Here is a 21,770-nt window from a genome sequence, read left to right as displayed (position 1 = left end):
CTCACTTTCGTCAGGTTAAAGGAAAGCACGAGCTAGGTTCCTGTACTTAATAAGAATTATTATTTATTACAGATAAACAGATTCTAACTACAGATAAATAATTATGAAATGTCAGCAAATAATTCTACTAGTTATAACTCTAGACCAGTTATAAACTCCCCCTCTGCACAAATACAGATAGAAACAAGACCTGGGTGTTATGGGCAGACGGAATGGCTGGGAAGGCAATTCAGTGGTTGCCCTCCACATGGTTTGCTGAGGTGATCCTTTTGCTGATCAGAATGCAGCTTCTCAATCTTCCTTTTCTGGATGCTTTCACTTATCTGCAGGAGGCACAGTGACTGACTCATACTTATAAAGGTCTCTCACTTATTAATTAAAAGGTACAGTTTGCAACAGAGAAGGAGAAATAAACTGTCTATTTTCAGCTTGAATTGCTTTCTACGAGCAAATCGCAAAGTTGTTGGTGTGCAAGAGGTCTTTGTCACTGATAACTGGTTGCCATATTGTAGACCAATGAGCTATTTGCTTGCACCCAAATCTCCCTTCATACACATACTCCTGGCTCCACTTTGTCTGTAACTCAGCTTTCTCCGCTGCTTGAACCAACAGCTGTTCAAACAGCACTTACAGTGAGTGTCAGATAACTTTCTTTTGAAAGAGGGCAGCAATCTTTGGGTTCTAAAACAGTTCTTTGCCTATTTTGGTCCACAATCCGAAATGCAGAGCAATAAAAAGATACGGCCTTTACAATCAACTGCACTCTGCTATAATGCGCGTTTTGGAAATGTGAATTCGCTATAACGCGATTGACAAATTGGAGACTATATATTTGTGTAGTGCGAATTTTAAAAACGTCTGTTGGTTATAATGTGATTCCGGCCCCATTAGTTTAAATGGTGATGCTGTTTCGTGATTTTCTTATAACACAGGATTGCACTAGAACATAACTACCGCATTTTAGCAGAACCAACTGTACATTTTTGATGGTCTGATTTGTTGTGATCAAGTTTGTTAAATTTCTTACACATAACACAAACACCAGTTGAATTGCAGGAAAATTGAAAATCTTGATTCTGTGAAATCTTTTCTGATTTGTATTCAAGCTACTCTAGATGAACATTAAAGAGGTTCAAAATGTTATACTGTTCATTGCTTTTCTAACCTATATTTGTAAAATTAAACAGATCGTTGATGTTAGTGAAATGTTCAGAAATACAGAGATTTCCTTCCTGCGTAATGCACTTTCCTGTCCACGTGGTGCAATACGGATGATCTCAGTTGCTGATGGAGTGGTAAGTGTAACTGAATGAAGGTTAGCTCAAAGACTGTGTAACATAAGATTCATGTGTAATTTAGGAAAAAATAACACTGCTAAATTACATTCTCTATAGGATTTCTAACTAATATATTCTGATCTCTGGAGTAGTAAATAATGAGGAGTATAGACTTCAATTACAGAAGAATATAGACAGGCTGGTCAGATGGGCTAATCAGTGGTAAATGGAACTTAATTGGATAAACGTGAATTATTGCATTTGGGTAGGACAAATAAGACAAGGGAATATGATTTTCCTGCACCTTTGATGCTGCCTGAACTGATGTGCTTTTCCAGCACCACTCTAATCTAGAATCTGGTTTCCAGCATCTGCAGCCCTTGTTTTTACCTAATATGTGATCAACTGTAGAATCCTGAGAAGTATCGAGGACCAGATGAACCTTGTTGTGCATGTACACTAGTCCCTTTAGGTATCAGAGCAAATGGATAAAGGGATTAAGAAAAGCATATGGTATGCTTTCCTTTATTAGTCGAGGCATAAAATTTAAGACCAGGCAGTTTATGCGGGAACTGTACAAGATGTTCATTAGGCCACAGCTAAAATATTGTGTGCGTGCAGTTCTGAAATTCACATTACAGAAGGGATGTGATAGCACTGGAGGGTGTGCAGTGGAGGTTTCCCAGGATGTTGTCTGGGCTGGAGAGTTTCATTTATGAAGAGAGATTGGACAGAATGGCGTTGTTCTCTTTAGAGCACTGAAGATTAAGAGGGGACATGATTGAGATGTCTAAAATTATGAGAGTTATAGATAGGATAGACAGGAAGAAACTTTCTCCCTTGATGGAGAGATCAATGACCTGTGGGCATCGATTTAAGGTAAGGGGCAGAAGGTTTAGAGGGGATATGAAAAACATTTTCACCCAGAGGGTGGTAGGAACCTGGACACCACTGCCTGTTAAGGGTGGTAGAGGCAGAATCATCATAACATTTAAGAATGTCCACTTGCAGTGCCAAGGCATCCAAGGTTATGCCATAGTGGTGGAAAATTAGTTTAGAATGTTAGGTGGTGGTTTTTGACTGGTGCGGATGCGATAGGCTGAAGCATTTTTTTTTCTGTGCTGTAGATCTTTTACTCTATAATAGTTCTGTTCTTTACTTGCAGAAATATTTTAAAAAGAGGGATTTTGAAAACCTTACCCAATTGGCAAAATCTCAGTTTAATCAGGTAAGATAGTGACATCTAATGTTTTTGCATAAAACCTAATGAATAAAAGAAATGCATTTACCTTGATACCTGGAGCCTTTTCTATTTCCCAGTTCAGGAGTAACTGTGTTGACACCAGTTAATCCTTAAGTAAAATCCAGGGATGAAAGTAATCAGGATATAATGTTTTTTTATAGTTCAACAACCTAATTACTTGTAATACATCCTAAGGTTTGCTGCCTTCTGGAGCCTGTAGTGTCAGAGGAATTGAACTGAGCAGCAGTTCCAATTTGTAACACTGGGAGGTTAGACTCCAAAATTATTATTAAATCAGCTCACTCTTTGATTACAATAAACTCATTGACTGGATAATTATATTAACAAATGAACAGACAATTCAGAAGGTATAATTCACCTCATTAGAGATTCGTGGGACAGGGCAGTGAGAATAAAAAAGGCTTTTGCAGAGAAGTGACAAAATTAATGTATGCCATGCCTTAGATAATGTCAGAGTAGTGCTGTGAATAATATTTCCCAATGATCTCTCCAGAAATGTGCACATAATCGATTAATTAATTTCAGTCATAGATATCTGAAAGATATATTAAGTACAAAATAATCTAAATGAGATAGGTGAGGAACAAAAGGATCCGAGAGTAAAAGTAATAACTCCAGTTACTGAGGGGCATTACATGAGCAAATTAGACACTAGCGTTTTTGTTAAAACTGCATCATACCTTGGTTAGATCATACTGGAAGTGTTCAGTTCTGGTTGCCTTAATTATAAAAAGGATGTAGAAGTAATGCAGAGGGTACAAAAAAACATTTCCAAGGAAGGTATCAAAAATTCCATAAGACATAGGAACTGAAATTGGGCCATTCAGCCCATTAAGTCTGCTCTGCTAGTCAATCATGGCTGATGAGCTTCTCAATCCCATTCTCCCACTTTCTCTCTGTAATCCTTGATCCCCTTGATGCTCAAGAACCTATCTATCTCAGTTTTGAATATACTCAATGACCTGGCCTCCTTCGCCTTATGTGGCAATGAATTCCATAGATTCACCACTCTCTGGCTGAAGAAGTTTCTCCTTATCTCTATTCTCCACTCCCTTTACTCTAAGGCTATGCGCTCGGGTCCTAGTCTCTCCTACCAATGGAAACATCTTCCCAACATCCATTCTGTCCAGGCCATTCAGAGTTGTAGTTTCAATTCTAAACTCCGAGTATAGACCAGAGTCCTCAAACTTTTCTCATATGTTAAGCTTTTCATTCCTGGGACCATTCTCGTGAACCTCCTCTGAACATGCTGCAGAGCCAGTTCACCCTTCCAGTGAAATAGAGCCCAAAACTGTGCACCGTACTCCAAATGTGGTCTGACTAGAGCCTTTTAGAGCCTCAGAAGTACATCCCAGCTTTTATATTCAAGTCCTCTCAAAATAAATGCCATAATTGCGTTTGCCTTCCTAACTACTGACTCAACCTGCAAGTTTACCTTGAGAGAATCCTGGACTAGAACTCCCATGTCTCTTTGCACATCAGACTTTGAATTTTCTCCCCATTTCGAAAATAGTCCATGCCTCTGTTCTTCCTACCAAAGTGCACGACCTTACACTTTTCCACATTGTACTCAATCTGCTAATTTGCTCACTCTCCTAACCTGTCCAAATCCTTCTGCGGCCTCCCCACCTCCTCAGTGTTACCTGTCCCTCTACCTATCTTTGTATCGTCTGCAAACTTAGCCAGAATACCCTCAGTTCTTTCATCTGGATCGTTAATGTATAGTGAAAAGTTGTGGTCCTAACACTGAGCCTTGCCACTTGTCACTGGCTGTTGACCTGAGAAGGACTCTCTTATCCCCATTCTTTGCTTTTAGAAATTCCTTTTAGAACATGAACATTTTGGTTCTCTTTTCTCTTGAAAAGAAAAGGCTGAGGAATGATTGAAAAGCCATTCAAAATGATGAAAGGTTTTCATACAGAGCAACTGTTCCAACTTGTGGTGAAGAGGAAAACCAGGCAGTCATTAATGTGAGATAGAAAATTCAGAGGAAAGCTTTTTACCCAAGTAGTGGTGAAAGCATGTATCTTGTTCATAGGGAGCAGTTCGTGATTATTAAAGATATATTAAGGGAACCTAGATAAGTTGGTGAGGAAGAAATAAATGTGGGTTGTTTTCATAGAGTTGGATGAGGCTGAACTGGAGCATAATTTCTAGCATAAACTGTTTGGGTGGTTTGTTTTGTGTGTTATTATTCTAGGCCAGTCTCTGGGATGGCACTCTTTCATCAATTGTTCAGCCAACAAGTTACACTATAGGCTTCCTGCCATTAGGATCACTAAGGTAAATTAACTCTTTAATGCCACTGATCTAAAACTGTCAGACAATTAAGGGACAAACCTCTTAATTATTTTTATTAATTTTAGAATAATTAACAAATATTAAATTTAAAAATCATGCAAATGATTAAACAATGTGGTCAGTTGGCTAAAGAAGAGGTTACAAAGGCAGTTCTTTAACAGTAACTCAGTGTTGGCAAGCAAAATTGTGGAATGATCAGGAAAGGATGTAAGATTAATTGAGTGTTTATTTATCTGTAAGGACTGGAATGCAAAAGTGAGAAATTTATGCTTCAGCTGCACAGGGCACTTGTTAAACCTCCTCTAGAGTACTGGATTATTTTTGAGTACTGTGATTATTTAATTTCAGCTCTGTGAACATTTATTGCTACAGTCTAGGTTACCAAAGTGATATTCTGAATTAGTAGATAACTCTTTGAAGACGGGCTGAACAACATTGTTTCGTATTGTGTTGAGTTTAGAAGATTCTCTGATGATCTAAATAAAGTACTTAAAATAATAAAGGAATGCATTGAGGTAGACACAGATGAGTTATTTCCTCTGGGAACACATAATGCATAATTCAAGATCAGCCATTTCAAAGTTACACACTTGGTGAATTTATACACACCAAGATAATTGAAATCTGAAGATCTCTTCACTACCACCACCATTGAGAATTTTGTTTTTATGCGGATATGAAGGCAAATGAAACAGAGGAACATGGGCCTGGATTTTAGGGATGCTGAGGTCTCTCTCTGTCTCTTCCCTCACTTCACATTTTTTCTGGGGAAGGAAGATGGAAAGAGAGCCAATCCACAAGCCTGATGGGATTAGTGTTTTTGCTTTAAGGCAAGACCTCTGCACCTTCAGGGAATGCTCCAGCTTGAGAGAGCAGCCAGCCAATCAATGACTGGTGGCTCTGTAGTTGAATAAAGGCAGTTCAGTCACACAAAGCTCAGTCCTGTGTCTCAAGTTGTATTTTCATTGAGGGATTAGGGAGTGCAAGAACAGGTTGAAGAAGCTGGGGGTGCTGAGCAAGGAGGGATAAAAGCTGGCGGTTTGCCTTCAGTAAGTACAGAGGATCAACAAAGAAAGTCTATACATTTGCACAAGAACAGTCTTCAAGTAAAATACTGGTGGGTTTTGAATGAGACCCTTAAGTGACTATTACTTAGTGAGAGGAAGTTGGTGATGTAGTGTTCATATCATTGTACTAATTATGAAGAAGTCAGATTATTCCACTCAGGAGATGAATTCAAATCTTAATATGGAAGCTCTTATTGAATACATCTGGAACACTAAGCTCATCTCAGTTATGGTGACCGTGACTACAATCAATGTTATAAAACCCATCTGGGGTTGTAGGGAAGGAAATCTGCCGCCTTAGCCCAGTCTTGCCTACATTGGAAAATGACAGTCTCCTAAAAGAAGTAGAGTGGGAATTCGGGGCCAGCAGATTCCTCTAAGAGTGAAGGGCAGCAAGTCCAGGAAACCTTGGATGCCAAGGGGTAAAGAAAGAAGGAAGCATATGTCAGATACATCACATTAAAAACTGGGGAGGCCCTTCAGAAATATAGAGAGTATGGGGTTTGCTTAAAAAGAAAATTAGGGCAAAGAGGTGCATCTTTGGCAGATGAGATCAAGGTAAAACCCAAGACTTTTCATAAGTATAAAAGAATGGTACCTAATAGAGACCGAAGGGTCAACCTGTGCATGGAGCCAGAGGATGTGGGTGAGGTCTTAAATGGATACTTCTCATTTGTATTAACAAAGGAGAAAGACATTGTAGCCAGGGATTTTAGTTGGGATGGTGAGATTCTCGAATGCTTTAGGGTTAATAAGGAGGAGGTATTAGATGGTTTAGTGGGCAGAAAGATGCATAAATCCTCAGGGCTGATGAGATGTATCCTAGGTAGCTATGGGAAGCAAGAGAGGAGAATGCTGGGGTGATGGCGGATATATTTAATACTTCACTGGCCACAGGTGAAGTGCCAGATGACTGGAGGATAGCTAATCTGGTTTCTTGAATAAAGAAAGACTGGAGGAGAGCAAATGTCCCCTTTTTCAAGAAGTGGAGTAGGAACAATCCTGGTAATTATAGTAGACCAGTTAGCCTTTCTTCAGTTGTGGGTAAAGTATTGGAAAAGTTTATAAGAGATAGGACTTATAATCATCTAGAAAAGAATAAGTTGATTAAGGATAGTCAACACAGTTTTGTGAAGGGTAGGTAGTGCCTCACAAATCTTATTAGGTTCTTTTGAGAAGGTGACCAAACAGATGGATCAGGGTAAAGTGGTCAATGTGGTGTATGTGGATTCAGTAAGGAGTTTGATTAGATTAGATTAGAATAGATAAGATTCCTGGCAGTGTGGAAACAGGCCCTTCGGCCCAACAAGTCCATACCGACCCTCCAAAGAGCAGCCCACCCAAACCCATTCTCCTACGTTACCCCTTCACCTAACACTACGGGCAATTTGATAAGGTTCCCCACAGTAGGCTATTGCACAAAATACGGAGGAATGGGATTGAGGTTTATTTAGTGGTTTGGGTCAGAAATCGGCTGGCTGGAAGAAGAGAGAGGATGGTGGTTGATGAGAAATGTTCATCCTGGAGTTCAGTTACTCGTGGTGTACCGCAAGGATCTGTTTTGGGTCCACTGTTGTTTGTCATTTTTATAAACGACCTGGATGAGGGTGTAGGTGGATAGGTAGTAAATTTGCAGATGACACTAAGGTGCTGGAGTTGTGGACAGTGTCGAAGGATGTTGCAGGTTACAGAGGGACATAGATAAGCTGCAGAGCTGGCTGAGAGGTAGCAAATGGAGCTTAATGTGGAAAAGTGTGAGGTGATTCACTTTGGAAGGAACAACATAGAATAAAGAGTACTGGGATAATGGTAAGATTCTTGCTAGTGTAGATGAGCAGAGAGATCTCTGTGTTCATGTATATAGATCCCTGAAAGCTGTCACACAAGTTGGAAGGGTTGTTAAGAAGGCATAAGATGTGTCAGCTTTTATTGGTAGAGGGATTGAGTTTCAGAGTCACGAGTCATGTTGCAGCTGTACAAAACTCTTGGAGTATTGCGTACAGTTCTGGTCACCACATTATAGGAAGGATGTGGAAGCTTTGGAAAGGCTTCAGAGGCGATTTACTAGGATGTTGCCTGATATGGAGGTAAGGCCTTACGAGGAAAGGCTGGGGGACTTGAGTCTTTTTTCGATGAAGAAAAGAAGGTTTAGAGGTGACTTAATAGAGACATATAAGATAATCAGAGGGTTAGATAGGGTGGACACAGAGCCTTTTTGCTTGGATGGTGATGGCTAGCACGAGGGGGCCTGTTTTTAAATTGAGGGATGATAGATATAGGACAGGTATCAGAGGTGGTTTCTTTACTCAAAGTAGTACGGGCGTGGAATGCCCTGCCTGTAACAACTTTAAGGGCATTTAAATGGTCATTGGATAACCATATGGATGAAAATGGAATAGTTAGGATAGATAGGCTTCAGATTGGTTCCACAGGTCGGTGCAACATCAAGGGCTGAAGGGCCTGTATTGTGCTGTAATGTTCTATGTTCTAATGGCTGCAGGGATAAGCCAGGTAATTACATATCAGTTAGTCTGATGTCATTAGTAGGAACATTATTTGAAAAAATGTTCTGAAGTACAGGATTAATCAGTACTTGGAAAGGCAGGGATAGTGGGCATAGATTTGGCAGGGAGATCCTATCTGATTAATTTGAGTTGTTTGAAAAAATGACTAAATATATTGATGAGGGGAATGCTGTTGTTTTGACAAGGTCCCACATGGAAGGCTGGTCCAAAATACAAAAGTCCATTGGGTCCTTGGCAAGTTGGGAAACTGGATCCAGTATTTTATGCTTACAAATAGGTGCAAGGTTGTTTTTGTGATTGGAAGCCTGTGATCAGCAGGTGCCACAGACATCAGTGCTGAAATCCTTGTTGTTAGATACTTGGACGTGAGTATAGAAGGTATAATTGGTAAGTCTGCAGATTTATTGATAGTGTGGAGGATGGTCCCAGACAACAGTCTGATATTGATCAACTGTTAAATTGGTTAGAGCAGATGGAATTTAATCCCAATAAGTGTGAGATGATGCAGTTTAGGAGATCTAATAAGGGGAAGATATACACAATGAATGGTAGGTCACTAGGGAGTACTGAGGGAACAAAGGGACCTTGGTGTACAAGTCCGTAAGTTGCTGAAAGTGTCAGTACAGGTGCGCAAGGTGGTGAAGAACCTTTTTGTTTTGGGATGTTTGCCTTCATTAGTCGGTGCATAGAATATTGGAACAAGCAAGTCTCTGTACAACTTTATAACACATTGATTAGGCCACAGACAGAATAATGAATGCAGTTCTGGTTGCCACACAATTGGAGGGATGTGATTGTACTAGCGAGGGTGCAGAGGAGATCCACCAGGATGTGGCCCAGGATGAAAATTCTCAGGTATGAGGAGAGACTGGATAGATTGGATTCATTTTCCTTGGAGTAGGGAAGGCTGAGGGGGGATCATAATGAGATATACAGAATTTTGAGAGATATAGACACAGTAGATTGTGAGAATGTCTTCCCATGGCAGATGTGTCTGAGACCAGAAGATTTAAGTTTAAGTTTAATGGTTTAGTGGAGATTGGAGAAAAATAAAGTTTCACCCAGAAGCTGATAGTAATGTGGAACATGCTGCCTGAAAGGGTGGTGAAGGCAAGTATTCATGCATCTGGAATAAGCATCTGGATACATGCGAAAACATTGTAGGCAGTGGACCAAGTGCAGCTAAATGGGATTAGTATAGTTTGGTATTTGTTGGTTAGTTTATCCATGGTGGGCTGAAGGGCATTTTTCTATGTCTCTGACCTCCAGACCTATAGTAATGTGATTGACTGTTAGCTGCCCTCTGAGGTACCCAAAAAAGGCACTCAGTTCAATGGCATTTAGGAATGGGCAACAAATGCAGGTCTTGCAAGCGATCCTCACTATAGAATAAAGAAAACAATATTAAGGATCTCAATAGGTCCAAGGATGGGTAGGGAGCAGGAAGGCCAGCCTCCGGATTTTACATGTCTCTGCTTTCTGCCTTCAATCACATCAGGTAGAGGAGTGTAAAATCCAGCCCATTGAGTTCTGAATGATGAACTTCAATTCTTATGTTTGTTTTTTTTTCCATGTCAAAAACACTGGTATATTCTTTTAAACTACGTTAAAAACTTATTCAATTCTCTCGAGTGGTAGAGTTCAAGCTTTCTGGTGTTCTTGACCTCCCAATGAGTGCAGCACCAGGACTTTGATATCCCTCGTCACCTGTTTCTACTACTTTGCTTTTGTAAAAAGGATTCCACATGGATTGAGTCTTGCAGGACACTTTATGTCCTCCTCAATGAACAGTCTCCAGTCCTATGGTGTTGATGGCTTATTTCTGGTAAATGTTTTAGGTGTATAAGTCTTTGTAATTTAAAATTAGCCTTTGCCTTTCCCATCATTCAGTATGGCTGCTGACTTCATTTTGAGGTTATTTTTAAAGAATTTTTGCCAATAGACAGCTCCCTTCTTGAGTTGTTTACATTGTGACCATGGCAAAGTTAGTTTACATTGTTTGTATTGGTGCAACACGCATGTATGGATTTTCAGGTGTTTACCATGCCCTATCAAATAGAAAACTGAAGCACACTACATTAGATTACATTACTACATTACATTGTGGCCACATTTTTATGATTTTATTTATTTTCACTTGCATTTTACAGTGAATAATTCAGTAAAATACAATGAAAGGCTTTAACAGTCGCCACAACTCAGCACCATTTTGAATAGTTTTGGAATAAAAATGATAAAAGATGTAACTGATATTTTTAGTGAATGACCAAGGGACAGAAGGTCACAAAGTCAATGTACGGAGAGGCATTTTTAAACTATATAAATAATTTGATTCTCGACATAAAACAGTTGATCCATAGTGCACATATAACATATTCAGGAGGATAAAGCGTAGTGAGCATCTGTGGGTGAACCATAAGATTTCTCTAAAGGTTTACAAGGTGCAGCTCCATGTTATTGCAGCATAGACTGATTGAATATGTGTTGATTGCTGATATTTCATGTATAGAGTTCCAGCTTTGAATCATGTGTTGTGTGTAGCAAAGCCAAATTCTTCATATGTTTATTGAGTCACCTGTTCTGCCATCCTTACAGGATGTCATTCACAATGCAGAGCCCCAGAGATTTTATAATCCATTCCTCTCAGCTGGGCTGCTGCCATGCTGTCATAAGAGAAACCTATTGGGGACAAAAAACAGTAAATCTTCACTGAAATTGAAGGTATTCTTCACCAATTGGTCTCTGCCAACAGGACTTAACGTTTGTTACGCTGCAACCTGATGGCACATGGAAATCTGCAATTTCCAAATTCCTTACAGATATGGAGAAATCTCAGCTATGTCACATAACCAATATTCAAAAAGGTGATGTGCTGATTCTTGCAGCAGGAGATTGGACAAAGGCAGTAAGTATTTTACTTATTTAAGTTATTGGTAACCATTGTTAGGAACAACATCAACATTTGTTTAGAAAGGCATGGCTTAAATCAAGGGATGCCAGCATAGATTGGTTAAATCCAAATCATATCTGATTAACTTTGACTAGTTACTAGCTTAATATGGAGCATACTTCGGACTTTGGTTCATTTAATAAGAAACTGTAAAGTTGTGACTCTTTGGATAGGTATCTGGGAGAAGCACTATCACCACAGTACTTTTCCTTAGAGATAATCACATTGGTAAAACAGCTTTTGAGCTTCTAATATCCATATGTGAAGTATCAGCTTCTCACTTAAACTTCTAATATGATCAGCTTCAGGCTGATTGATTTTCTTCTACACCTTGTGCAGTGATTGATTTTTATAGTAACAAACTTACCAGTCACTCTTAGTCATGCATTTTTTTTAACCTGTCACAGAATGCTGCATTAGGGAAATTGCGGTTGGAGTGTGCAGATATTTTGGAATCTAGAGGTGTCACCCTCAGAGATCCAGGTATATTCAATTTCCTATGGATCATCGATTTTCCACTGTTTCTACCAAAAGAAGACAATCCTGAAGAGTTTGAGTCGGCTCATCACCCCTTTACGGCACCACATCCAGATGATATCCATCTCATCTACACAGAGCCTAACAAGGTAAGATACAATGACAGAATCTTACACTGAACTGGGCAATCTTCACCACTAACATTTTTCAGTTAATTTTCTTGATAGACAGTGTTTTTATAACTTAAAAAATGTATTATCTGTTTTCAAAATGAATACAGGTTCTCTAAAACATCCATTAGAGCTAATGATTTTGCAAGGTTAAATTGGTAATTTTGGCTTCTATATTGTTGCGAGAACCCAAGGCCTTCACCGGTTGTAGAAGAAATGACAATTGCGACAGGTCTTGCTCAACTTGTGAGTGTCTCAGTCAACCTGTAAGATTGGGTCTGTACCAAACCCTCAGCTTGAGGCATAAGTGTTCCCTGGGGATCACTGACAGACTTACTAAGTTTGATAGAGTAACTAAAATGTTAGTGTTAGAGCATAATTCCTGGCATGGGTTGGGCCAAATGGCCTATTTCTATGTTTTGTGTAAATTGTCTGTAGATGCCCTGAAGAAAGCATGTGGATGAGTACCTGATGATCATTGTAATGGGATCTTTTCTTATTTGGACTTTTGTGAGTTTTCTCTAGGTGAGGAGTCAACATTATGACTTGGTGTTAAACGGCAATGAAATAGGAGGAGGCTCCATTCGAATACATAATATGGAGTTGCAGAAATACGTCCTTGAGACAATACTAAAGGTACATAGCTTAACTTTAATTACTTATTCTTTTTGCAACTTCACTAAAATATATGATTCACAGTGCAATAAATGTTAGGAATTGTGCAGAGGCCCTGAAATTGAGAGTTGTAAATTAAGTTGCTGAAGTTGAATTTCTTAGGTATTACTAGGAAAAAAGAGTTTTGTTGCTGCTGCAGCCCACATGTCCAATGACAGGGCAGGTGGATTGGTTACATTTCAACTTCTAAGTGTCAGTGTAATGAAATTATTTCTGGTGGTCAGAGGTGACCTCTCGCAACCAAATGATGGAGGAAGGAAGAATGTCCTTGAATATCCCATTGGTGTGTCACCGCATGCAAATACCTACTTTTCTTCATGAAGTGCTTTCAATAAAACATCCAAAGATGTTTAAGAGGAGCATTATAAAACAAAATAAGACAGTCACACGAGATGTTACTTTTTAAAAAAAGCTTGGTCAAAGAGGAAGATTTTTAAGGAGTATCTCAGAGAGGGAACTAGGAAGTCAACAGGAGAAGTCGAGGAAACCAGATGTTTGGGCCTAGGCAACTGAAGACATGACCATCAATGGAGGAACATATAAATTTAGGGTGCTCAAGCGACCAGAATTAGTATAGCACAGATGTCTTGGAGAGCTGTGGGGCTTGCAGAAATTTCAGAGCTTCAGAGGAGTTTGAACACCTAGGTGAGAATTTTAAAATCAAGATGTTTCTTAACCGGAGCCAGTGTAGATTCCTCCTCATGCAAAAGAGTTTTAAATGGCATCAAAGGAGACTAGCCAATATTGTGTGGTATAGTCAAATGTAGAGGTAACAAAGGCATGGATGAAGATTGAAGTAGCAGATGAAATCAGATAATGTTATGGTGGTGTAAATATGCAGTTTTTGTGATTTTGCAGACATGTAGTCATTAGTTGATCTCTGGGTCAAATATGATGTTGAGGTTGCAGACAATCTGGTTTAATCTCAGCTGGTAACCAGGAAGCGTAATGGAGGTGGCGATTAGGGAACGAAGTTTAAAATGGAGACAGAAGAGGCTTCACACTTTCCAATATTTAACAGGAGGAAATATCTGCTCATCCACAATTAAATGTCAGACAGATGGTCTGAAAATAAAGCAACAATGGAAGAGCCTAGAGGTTTGGAGCTAAGGCAGAATTGGATATTGTTAATGCACCTTTGAGAAAGAAAACCATATTGTTCCTTGGTTACATCATCCAAAAACCTGTGGGTGAGAAATAAGAGAGCATCAAAGATTGTTCGCTGTGGGAATATGATAGGTAATAGTGTAGAAGCAGGAGGAGAAGCCACTGCAAGTGATTGATTGATTCATTTATTCATTAGCAGTCCCTTGCAGACAAGGATGACTTGGCTCCACTCTGAGGGTGAGTCTGTAGGTGGCTTTATACACTGATGCGGCTATTGCAAGCTCTGTTACACTTGGGGCAGACGTTAGTCACAGGAAGAGGTGGATGGGATGCTGGTGTGGCAGCATGCTCCTTTTGCTCTTATCAGCTGGCTTCTGATGGCAAGTCTTGAGGTGCTCATGCATTCCCAGGTGCTCCTCTTCCACTTTAAGTGGCCTTGAGCCAGTGATTCCCAGATACCTGTGAGAATGCTGCACTTCGCCAGTGAGGAATTGAGTGTATCACTGATTTGCTTCCTCTGTTCACCTTGGGCTGTCCTGCCATTTAGAAGCTGAGAGAAGAGCACCTGCTTAGGGAGTTTCGTGTTAATCATGCGAAAGATGTGCCTCAACCATTGTAGCCAATCCAAGGTGGTCAGTGCTTCAATGCTGGGGAGTTGGCCTAGTCGAGGACGCTTCGTGTTGGTGTAATTTTCTTACCAGTTAATACACAGGATATTGCGAAGGCAGTGTTGGTGGAACAAGTGATACTCTGATTACAATTGGACAATTAAGAAATAAGCACCAGAGCTCATTGGAGAAAGTGCACATGGGGTCCATCAATGCTCTCGCCTTTACAGAAAGGTGGGCAGTGCAGGGGATACACTGATCTATTTCCCCTTCTAACTCTATTTTGATTCAGTCCCTTCCCAGTCTCCTTATGCCTCCTCCTCCTCTTCGCCCCCCCCCCCCACCTCCAACCACCAACCTTTGATGTTTTGCATTGCCAACAATGGATTTGCATGTAAATATTGAATTGGCTACATGGGTGTTTTTACTGGTGGTGGATAGCAGTTTGAAAGAAAAAATGCAGGAAAAAAGTCACAGTGCTTACGTGATAAGAAAGTTGCTCAGTTTTGTATAAAAACACTTAGTATCATAGTATCCTTACAATGTGGAAGCAGGCTATTCAGCCCATCAATTCCTTTACTGACCTTCTGCAGAGCATCCCACCTAGACCGACACCATCACTGTAACCTTGCATTTCCCATGGCTAATCCACCTAGCCTGCTCATTCTTGGACACGCTATGGGCCAATTTAGTATAGCGATCCACCTAACCTGTACATCTTTGGACTGTGGGAGGATCAGAGCATCCAGAGGAAATCACACAGACACGGAGAACGTACAAACTCCCCACAGAAAGTTGTGTGATGCTGGAATCAAAGCTGGATCCTTGATGCTATGAGGCAGCAGTGCTAACCACTGAGCCACTGTGCAGCCCACAGTGGGTAGGCTTCACCACTTCTAGGTTGGGGAAAGAATGGAATCAAGCAAAATTAATCCATTCGTTGATCAGAATATTGAGTATTGAAAGTGAGATAGGGTGAATAGCTTTGGCTGTGAACAATGGGGAATGTTAGTTGAAGGAATGATAGTGAAAAGGCAATGGCAAGCATTCAAAGAATGAATGGGTGAACTGCAATAATTGTTCGTTCCTGTCTGGTGCAAAAGTAAATTGGAAAAGTAGCCAAACTATGGCTTACAAGGAAAATTGGAGAAAGTATTGGACAAAAAAAAAAGACCTGCAGAGTGGGAGCAGTTTAGAATTCAGCAACAGAGGACAAAGAGATTGATTAAGAAAGAATACAAGAGTAAATTTGCAGGAACATAAAAACTGACTGTAAAAGTTTCTCTGGGTATATGAAGAGAAACCAATTGGTGAAGACTAATGTAGGCCCCTTACAGTCAGAAACAGGGGAATTTATTGTGGGGATCAAAAATAACTGACCAACTAAATACATTCTTAGATTCTGTGTTCACAAGAAGACACGAATAACATGCCAGAAATGTTAGGGAACATAGGGTTTAGTGAGAGGGAGGAACTGCAGAAAATCAGTATTAATAGGAAAATGTTGTTGGGGAAATTGGGTTGAAGATCAGTAAATCTTCAGGCCTTGATAATTTACGTCCCAGAGTACTTAAGAAAATGGCCCTAGAAATAGGGAATGCATTGGCAGTTATCTTCAAACAGTTCCTACAGATTGGAGGGTAGCTAATGTAAGCGCACTCTATTTAAAAAGGAAAGTCAAGTGAAAACTGGGAAAATATAGACCAGTCAGCTTGACAGCAGTAATGGGGAAAATGTTAGAGTCCATTTTAAAAGATTTAATAAAGAGTCATAAATTTACAAAATGGAAAATCATGCTTGACAAATCTATTGGAATTCTTCAAGGATGTAGAATTGTTGAGGGGGGAATCCAATTCTTGTGATTTATTTGGACTTTCAGAAGGCTGTTGACAGAGTTTCCACATAATACGTTATCATGGAAAATTCAAGCACTAAGAGTGGGGGTAGTGTCTTGAAATGGATCGAAGCAAAGATTAGGAATAAACACGTCTTCCAATGGGTAGCAGTGACTATTGGGTTGGAGGGTGAACTCTGAAAAGGACCCAGCAATACTGGAGTGTGATTTGGACCAGCTGAATGAGTGGGCAAATGGATGGCAGTTGCAATATAATGTGGATAAATGTGAGGTTTGAGTTTGATTTATTATTGTGACATGTACCAAGATACAGTGAAAAGTGTTATTCTGCATGCTATACAAGCAGGTAGTGTCATACTGCATCAGGCTAGCAGAACATGGTGCAGAATACAGTATTACAGCTGCACAGAAGGTGCAGAGAGAGAGTTGTACACTTTGATAGTAGATTATTATTTGTGGTTATAAATTGACAAAGAGGAATGTGCAATGAGACCTTGGTGTCTTCAAACACCATTTGCTTAAAGTAAGCATACAGATGCAGCAGGCGGTAAAGAAGGCAATTGGTATCTTGGCCTTCATAGCAAGAGGATTCAAGTACAGAACCGGGGATGTCTTGCTACCATTAATAAGGGCCTTGGTGACACCACACTGGGTGTGTTGTGTGCAGTTATCTGAGGAAGAATGTTCTTGTTATGAGAGGCAGTGCAGCAAAGATTTACCAGATTAATGTAGGATGAGATTGAATCGGTTAAGAATTGTACTCACTGGAGTTCAGAAGAATGAAGGTGGATTCATAGAAGTGTATAAAATTCTAGCAGGACTTGACAAGGTAGATGCAGGATGTTCTAGATGGCAGGAGAGTCCAGAACAAGGGGGTCACAGACTAAGGATACAAGGTATACCACTTAGAACTGAGATGAGGAGATATTTCTCCACAGAAAGCAACCTAGGCCAAGCATTGTATTATTTCAAGTAGTCGGGTATAGCGCTTGGGGCTAATGGGATCAAAGAATATGGGAGAAAAGCGGGAACAAGCTATTGAGTTGGACAATCAGTTGTGATTGTAATGAATGACAGAACAGTATCAAAGGGCCAAATCGCCTACTCCTACTCCTATTTTCAATATTTCTCTATTTTCAGCAATAATTCATGACTACATATATTTTTTAATCCCTTTGGAAAAAACGGTAGCTCAGTGGTTAGCATTGCTAGCTCACAGCAGCAGGGACCCAGGTTCGATTCCAGCCTTGGGCAACTGTGTGCAGTTCGAACATTCTCCGTACGTTTGCATGGGTTTCTGCCAGGTGCAGAAACAGATTAGATATTGAAATAGATGCGCTCTAGCATTCAGAATGGACAATAAACATGAAGTTCAGTATTTAATTTTACAATCAGACAAAAAGCCTCAGTCCCAAGTGACAGTTGCTGGTAAACACTATCTGGCCCATTATGAGAAAGAAAAGAGGGGAAAACCATGATTTTATGCTATTTTTTGTTTTAACATAGAAACTTTCTTATTCAATATTTCCTTTGAGCATGGGCTTTCTCCCTAGTTTTCTCCCTAGTCTAAAGATATGTGGGCTAGGTGAATTTACCATGCTTAAAAAAAATTGCCTCATAGATTTTTAGATTAGATTTTAGATTACATTACAGTGTGGAAACAGGCCCTTCGGCCCAACAAGTCCACACCGACCCGCCGAAGCGAAACCCACCCATACCCTTACATTTACCCCTTACCTAACACTACGGGCAATTTAGTATGGCCAATTCACCTGGCCCTGCACATCTTTGGACTGTGGGAGGAAACCGGAGCACCCGGAGGAAACCCACGCAGACACGGGGAGAACGTGCAAACTCCACACAGTCAGTCACCTGAGGCGGGAATTGAACCCGGGTCTCTGGCACTGTGAGGCAGCAGTGCTAACCACTGTGCCACCGTGCCGCCCACATGTGTAAGCTAGGTAGATTAGCCATGGTTAATGCAGGGCCAAAGGAATTGGGTAGGGCAGTGTACCTAGTTGGGATGTTCTTCAGAAGGTTGGTGCAGACTTGATGGGCCAAATGGCCTCTATCTCCAATATAGGGATTCTATACAAAATTGGCTGTTGTCTCTTCAGTCAGATGGATTTTAATCTTGATAAGGGTGTAATTATTAGGTGTACATTGTCAAATGCGTTAAATTCAGAAGCATAACATCATCTATATTACCTTCATTATTACCATAAAAGAACTTGATCAAATTATTCAAAATGATTTTCCTTTAACAAATGTGTACTGACTTTTATTTATAAATGCACCTGGTGTGCAACTGCAAGCAAAGATACTCCTGACCCAACTTTTCATGATGTAACTGAAACAATATTTGCCAACTAGAAACAAGGGTTACATGATCACATGCCAGGTCCTAGTTGGACAACCCGAGTTGGAAAAAAGGATTGCATCATTTTGAAAATTAGCACTGCCTACCAGGGGTTCAGATCACAACAGTCTAATTCGAATAGACTTGAAATTTTAAAAAATTCCATATGTATTTATTAATTAATTTATTTGTATGTAACAGGAAGACAGTGGGTTGTTATCACATCTACTTGAGGCACTAGATTCCGGAGCACCACCCCATGGCGGGATTGCATTGGGTGAGTTCCAGATTGGTTTGTTTTTTGTCACTCCTACCTGTAAACCAGCAACAAAGAACCTGAGACAGGAATAATTTGGAACTTTGTTGATTGGGGCTATTTGTGACTGTGAAAATTATAGGTCAGAGGTAGGTTGACTTTCTTTCTTCATTCTCATAATTTTCCTGAGCAAATTTAATGTCTTCAACAGTTTACTACATGATTTCTGTGTAAACTGTTGATGTTGGACTAGAGGACAACCTGTAGCCCATGCTCAAAGGAAATATTGAATAAGGAAGTTTCTATGTTAAAACAAAAAATAGCATAAAATCATGGTTTTCCCCTCTTTTCTTTCTCATAATGGGCCAGATAGTGTTTACCAGCAACTGTCACTTGGGACTGAGGCTTTTTGTCTGATTGTAAAATTAAATACTTCATGTTTATTGTCCATTCTGAATGCTAGAGCGTATCTATTTCAATATCTAATCTGTTTCATTTTAGGTTTGGACAGACTCTTAGCTCTTATAGTTGGAGCATCAAGTATCAGGGATGTCATTGCTTTTCCAAAGTCCTTCAGAGGTCGTGATCTTATGAGTAAAGCGCCAGACTATGTTAGCCCTGAAGAGCTGAATCCGTATCATATTCAGGTCAACTGGCCAACAGAAATGCATGAAGACAACGATAAGTCATGATTTATTGTAGTGACTGGTAACACTTTAAAGCAAATATGCACAGGAAATCTAATTGGAATTTGGATCATATTAGTTTGCACTGTTTCTATGGCTTGGGAACCAATAAAATCATTGAAAACTTGTGGCAGGAGCAGCTCTCTGCTATGGTGGTATGTTTAGTGTGTCTATTGATCAGATTTCAGTTTCTGAACAATGTTTCAAATTTATGGTCATTTAAAGTTAATTAAATTACAGGATCCCTCACTTAGAAATGCGATCCCAAAGAGTGTTGTAATTTTAAAGATCTGACATATGAACGTTTCCTGTGCTTAAGAATAGCTATTTTATATTGTGCTGCATTGTGTTGCAACTTGCGTACAAATCGACTTGCAAACGGACTCAAGAACAGATTTCGTTCACAACCGGGGACTGTCTGCAGTAGAAAATGTTTTTTTTAAAACTACCAGATGTCTGAATTCTTAGCACGATGTCCTATGCAGGTCCAGAGGATAGTGCTAAATTACTCTCTTTTTCACTTCAGTGCCTGAATGTAGTTGATCTGTTTTCAGCCAGAAGGCTCCCTCTGTGATCTGGCCAAAATGTGTTTAGTATAGGAAGCATCAGACAATTTTATTTTTATCTTTCTTCTTTCTTTTCTTTCAAACTCATTGTAGCAGTAGTCCAAACTCATTGTAGCAGTAGGACTATAAACTGGTGTCCGAACATGACACCAATTTATAGTCCAACAGGTTTATTTCTTCATCTGACAACGGAGAAGCGCTCTGAAAGTATGTGATTTTAAATAAACCTGTTGGACTATAATCTGGTGTTGTGTGACTTCTGACTTTATCCAACCCAGTCCAACACTAGCATCTCCACATCATTGTTGCAATAGTGTCCATGTTTGTTCAATTATTAGAATAATATATATTAATTCCTGTTCATTAATTCTTGGATCACAGTGACGTTAGGCATGATATTGCTTTGTCCATCTGGTACAGAAAGCCTCAACCACATTTTTGTTACCTCCAACTATGACTATTCCAATATAAACGTAGTTGATTCTTAGGCTATATATTCTGTATAAGCTCAGTCATCCAAATGTCTGCTACCCAGACCATATAACTTGCATGAAGTCCTGTTCACCCATTACCCAAGTTTTATTTGGCCTATGTTATGTCTTGGTTAAACCACATCTTTTAAAACTCTCATTCCTATTTTCAAATCCCTCCATGGCTTTGCCTCCATCCTCTCTTGCACTCCTGTAAATGTAACCTTTTTCAGCATCCCCAATTTTTAATCCTTTCACAGTCATGATCATGTCTTCAGATATCAAGCGACTGTGCTCCTCTTGACTGAAAACAACAAATGTTGGAGATTACAGGATGTCAGACAGCATTCATGGAGAGATAGCACATCATCTAGACTTTAAACGTTTGCTTGCTCTTTTTCCATGGACGCTGTCTGACCTGCTGTGATCGCCAGCATTTGTTGATTTCGGTACAGATTGCAGCATCTGAAGTAATTTGCTCCAAGACTATGCTCTTGGTTCCTTCCTGTACCTCAGCTTACCACTATTGTTTCCTTAATGATGTTTTGATCATGCTTTTGTTGATCTGTTTCATGTTTCCTATGGATATGAACTTTTTTTAAAAAAAAGGGCCAGTATTCCCCATCTGCATGTGGAAAAGCTTTATTTTCCCCATTAGTTAACACTCCCATAGTAGCTAGATTTGATCCATATATTCTTTTGTTATAAGATTGTATTGTGGCTTTTTTAAAATGACGTGTACAGTCAAATAAAAAATTGTAATACTGTCAATGCATTTCTTTCCTCAATCAAATTTTGATAACAGTTAAAGATTTTCAGTGGGCTATATTTTAAGCTTATCTGTGAGTGGCTTCAAAATTAATGGAACTGAATTGAGTTTATTGTCACGTTTACCAAGGCACAGTGAAAAGCTTTGTCTTGCGAGCGATACAGGCAGATCACATAGTTAAATAGCATAAATAAGTAACTAATACATAAACAGTGGCAAACAGGTACAGGCGAATGCTAAGAGTTTGTGAGTCCACTCAGTATTCTAACAGTAGGGTAGAAACTGTTTAGAAACAGGCTGGTGCATGTGTTCAGGCTTCTGTACCTTCTCCCCATTGGTAGAGGTTGTAGAAAAACATTGCCAGGGTGGGATGGGATCTTTGAGAATG

At 39.7% G+C, this 21,770-nt stretch overlaps 1 protein-coding gene across 4 annotated transcripts in view; it reads left to right on the top strand.

Annotated features, from left to right (window-relative positions):
* The window catches only part of dars2 (aspartyl-tRNA synthetase 2, mitochondrial), a 45,687-nt gene extending 24,303 nt beyond the window's left edge, over positions 1-21,384 (top strand). For 3 of the 4 annotated variants that reach the window (XM_043699962.2, XM_087990916.1, XM_087990917.1), the window contains exons 11-17: positions 1,188-1,295; positions 2,443-2,505; positions 11,187-11,339; positions 11,792-12,010; positions 12,557-12,667; positions 18,837-18,912; positions 19,393-21,384. In XM_043699962.2, the coding sequence (XP_043555897.2) occupies positions 1,188-1,295; positions 2,443-2,505; positions 11,187-11,339; positions 11,792-12,010; positions 12,557-12,667; positions 18,837-18,912; positions 19,393-19,583 (921 nt within the window). In that variant the 3' untranslated portion in view covers positions 19,584-21,384. Of the gene's footprint in view, positions 1-1,187; positions 1,296-2,442; positions 2,506-11,186; positions 11,340-11,791; positions 12,011-12,546; positions 12,668-18,836; positions 18,913-19,392 lie in introns of those variants that run through there. The other variant, XR_006313045.2, reaches the window with a different exon arrangement.
* The last annotated feature ends 386 nt before the right edge of the window (positions 21,385-21,770 follow it).

Source organism: Chiloscyllium plagiosum, unplaced genomic scaffold (assembly GCF_037043375.1).
Source record: "Chiloscyllium plagiosum isolate Xiang-an unplaced genomic scaffold, Cpla_swu_hap1 HiC_scaffold_9, whole genome shotgun sequence".
Classification (NCBI taxonomy): domain Eukaryota; kingdom Metazoa; phylum Chordata; class Chondrichthyes; order Orectolobiformes; family Hemiscylliidae; genus Chiloscyllium; species Chiloscyllium plagiosum.
Note: the sequence above shows the minus strand (reverse complement) of the source record. Positions and strands in the feature narration are given on the sequence as shown.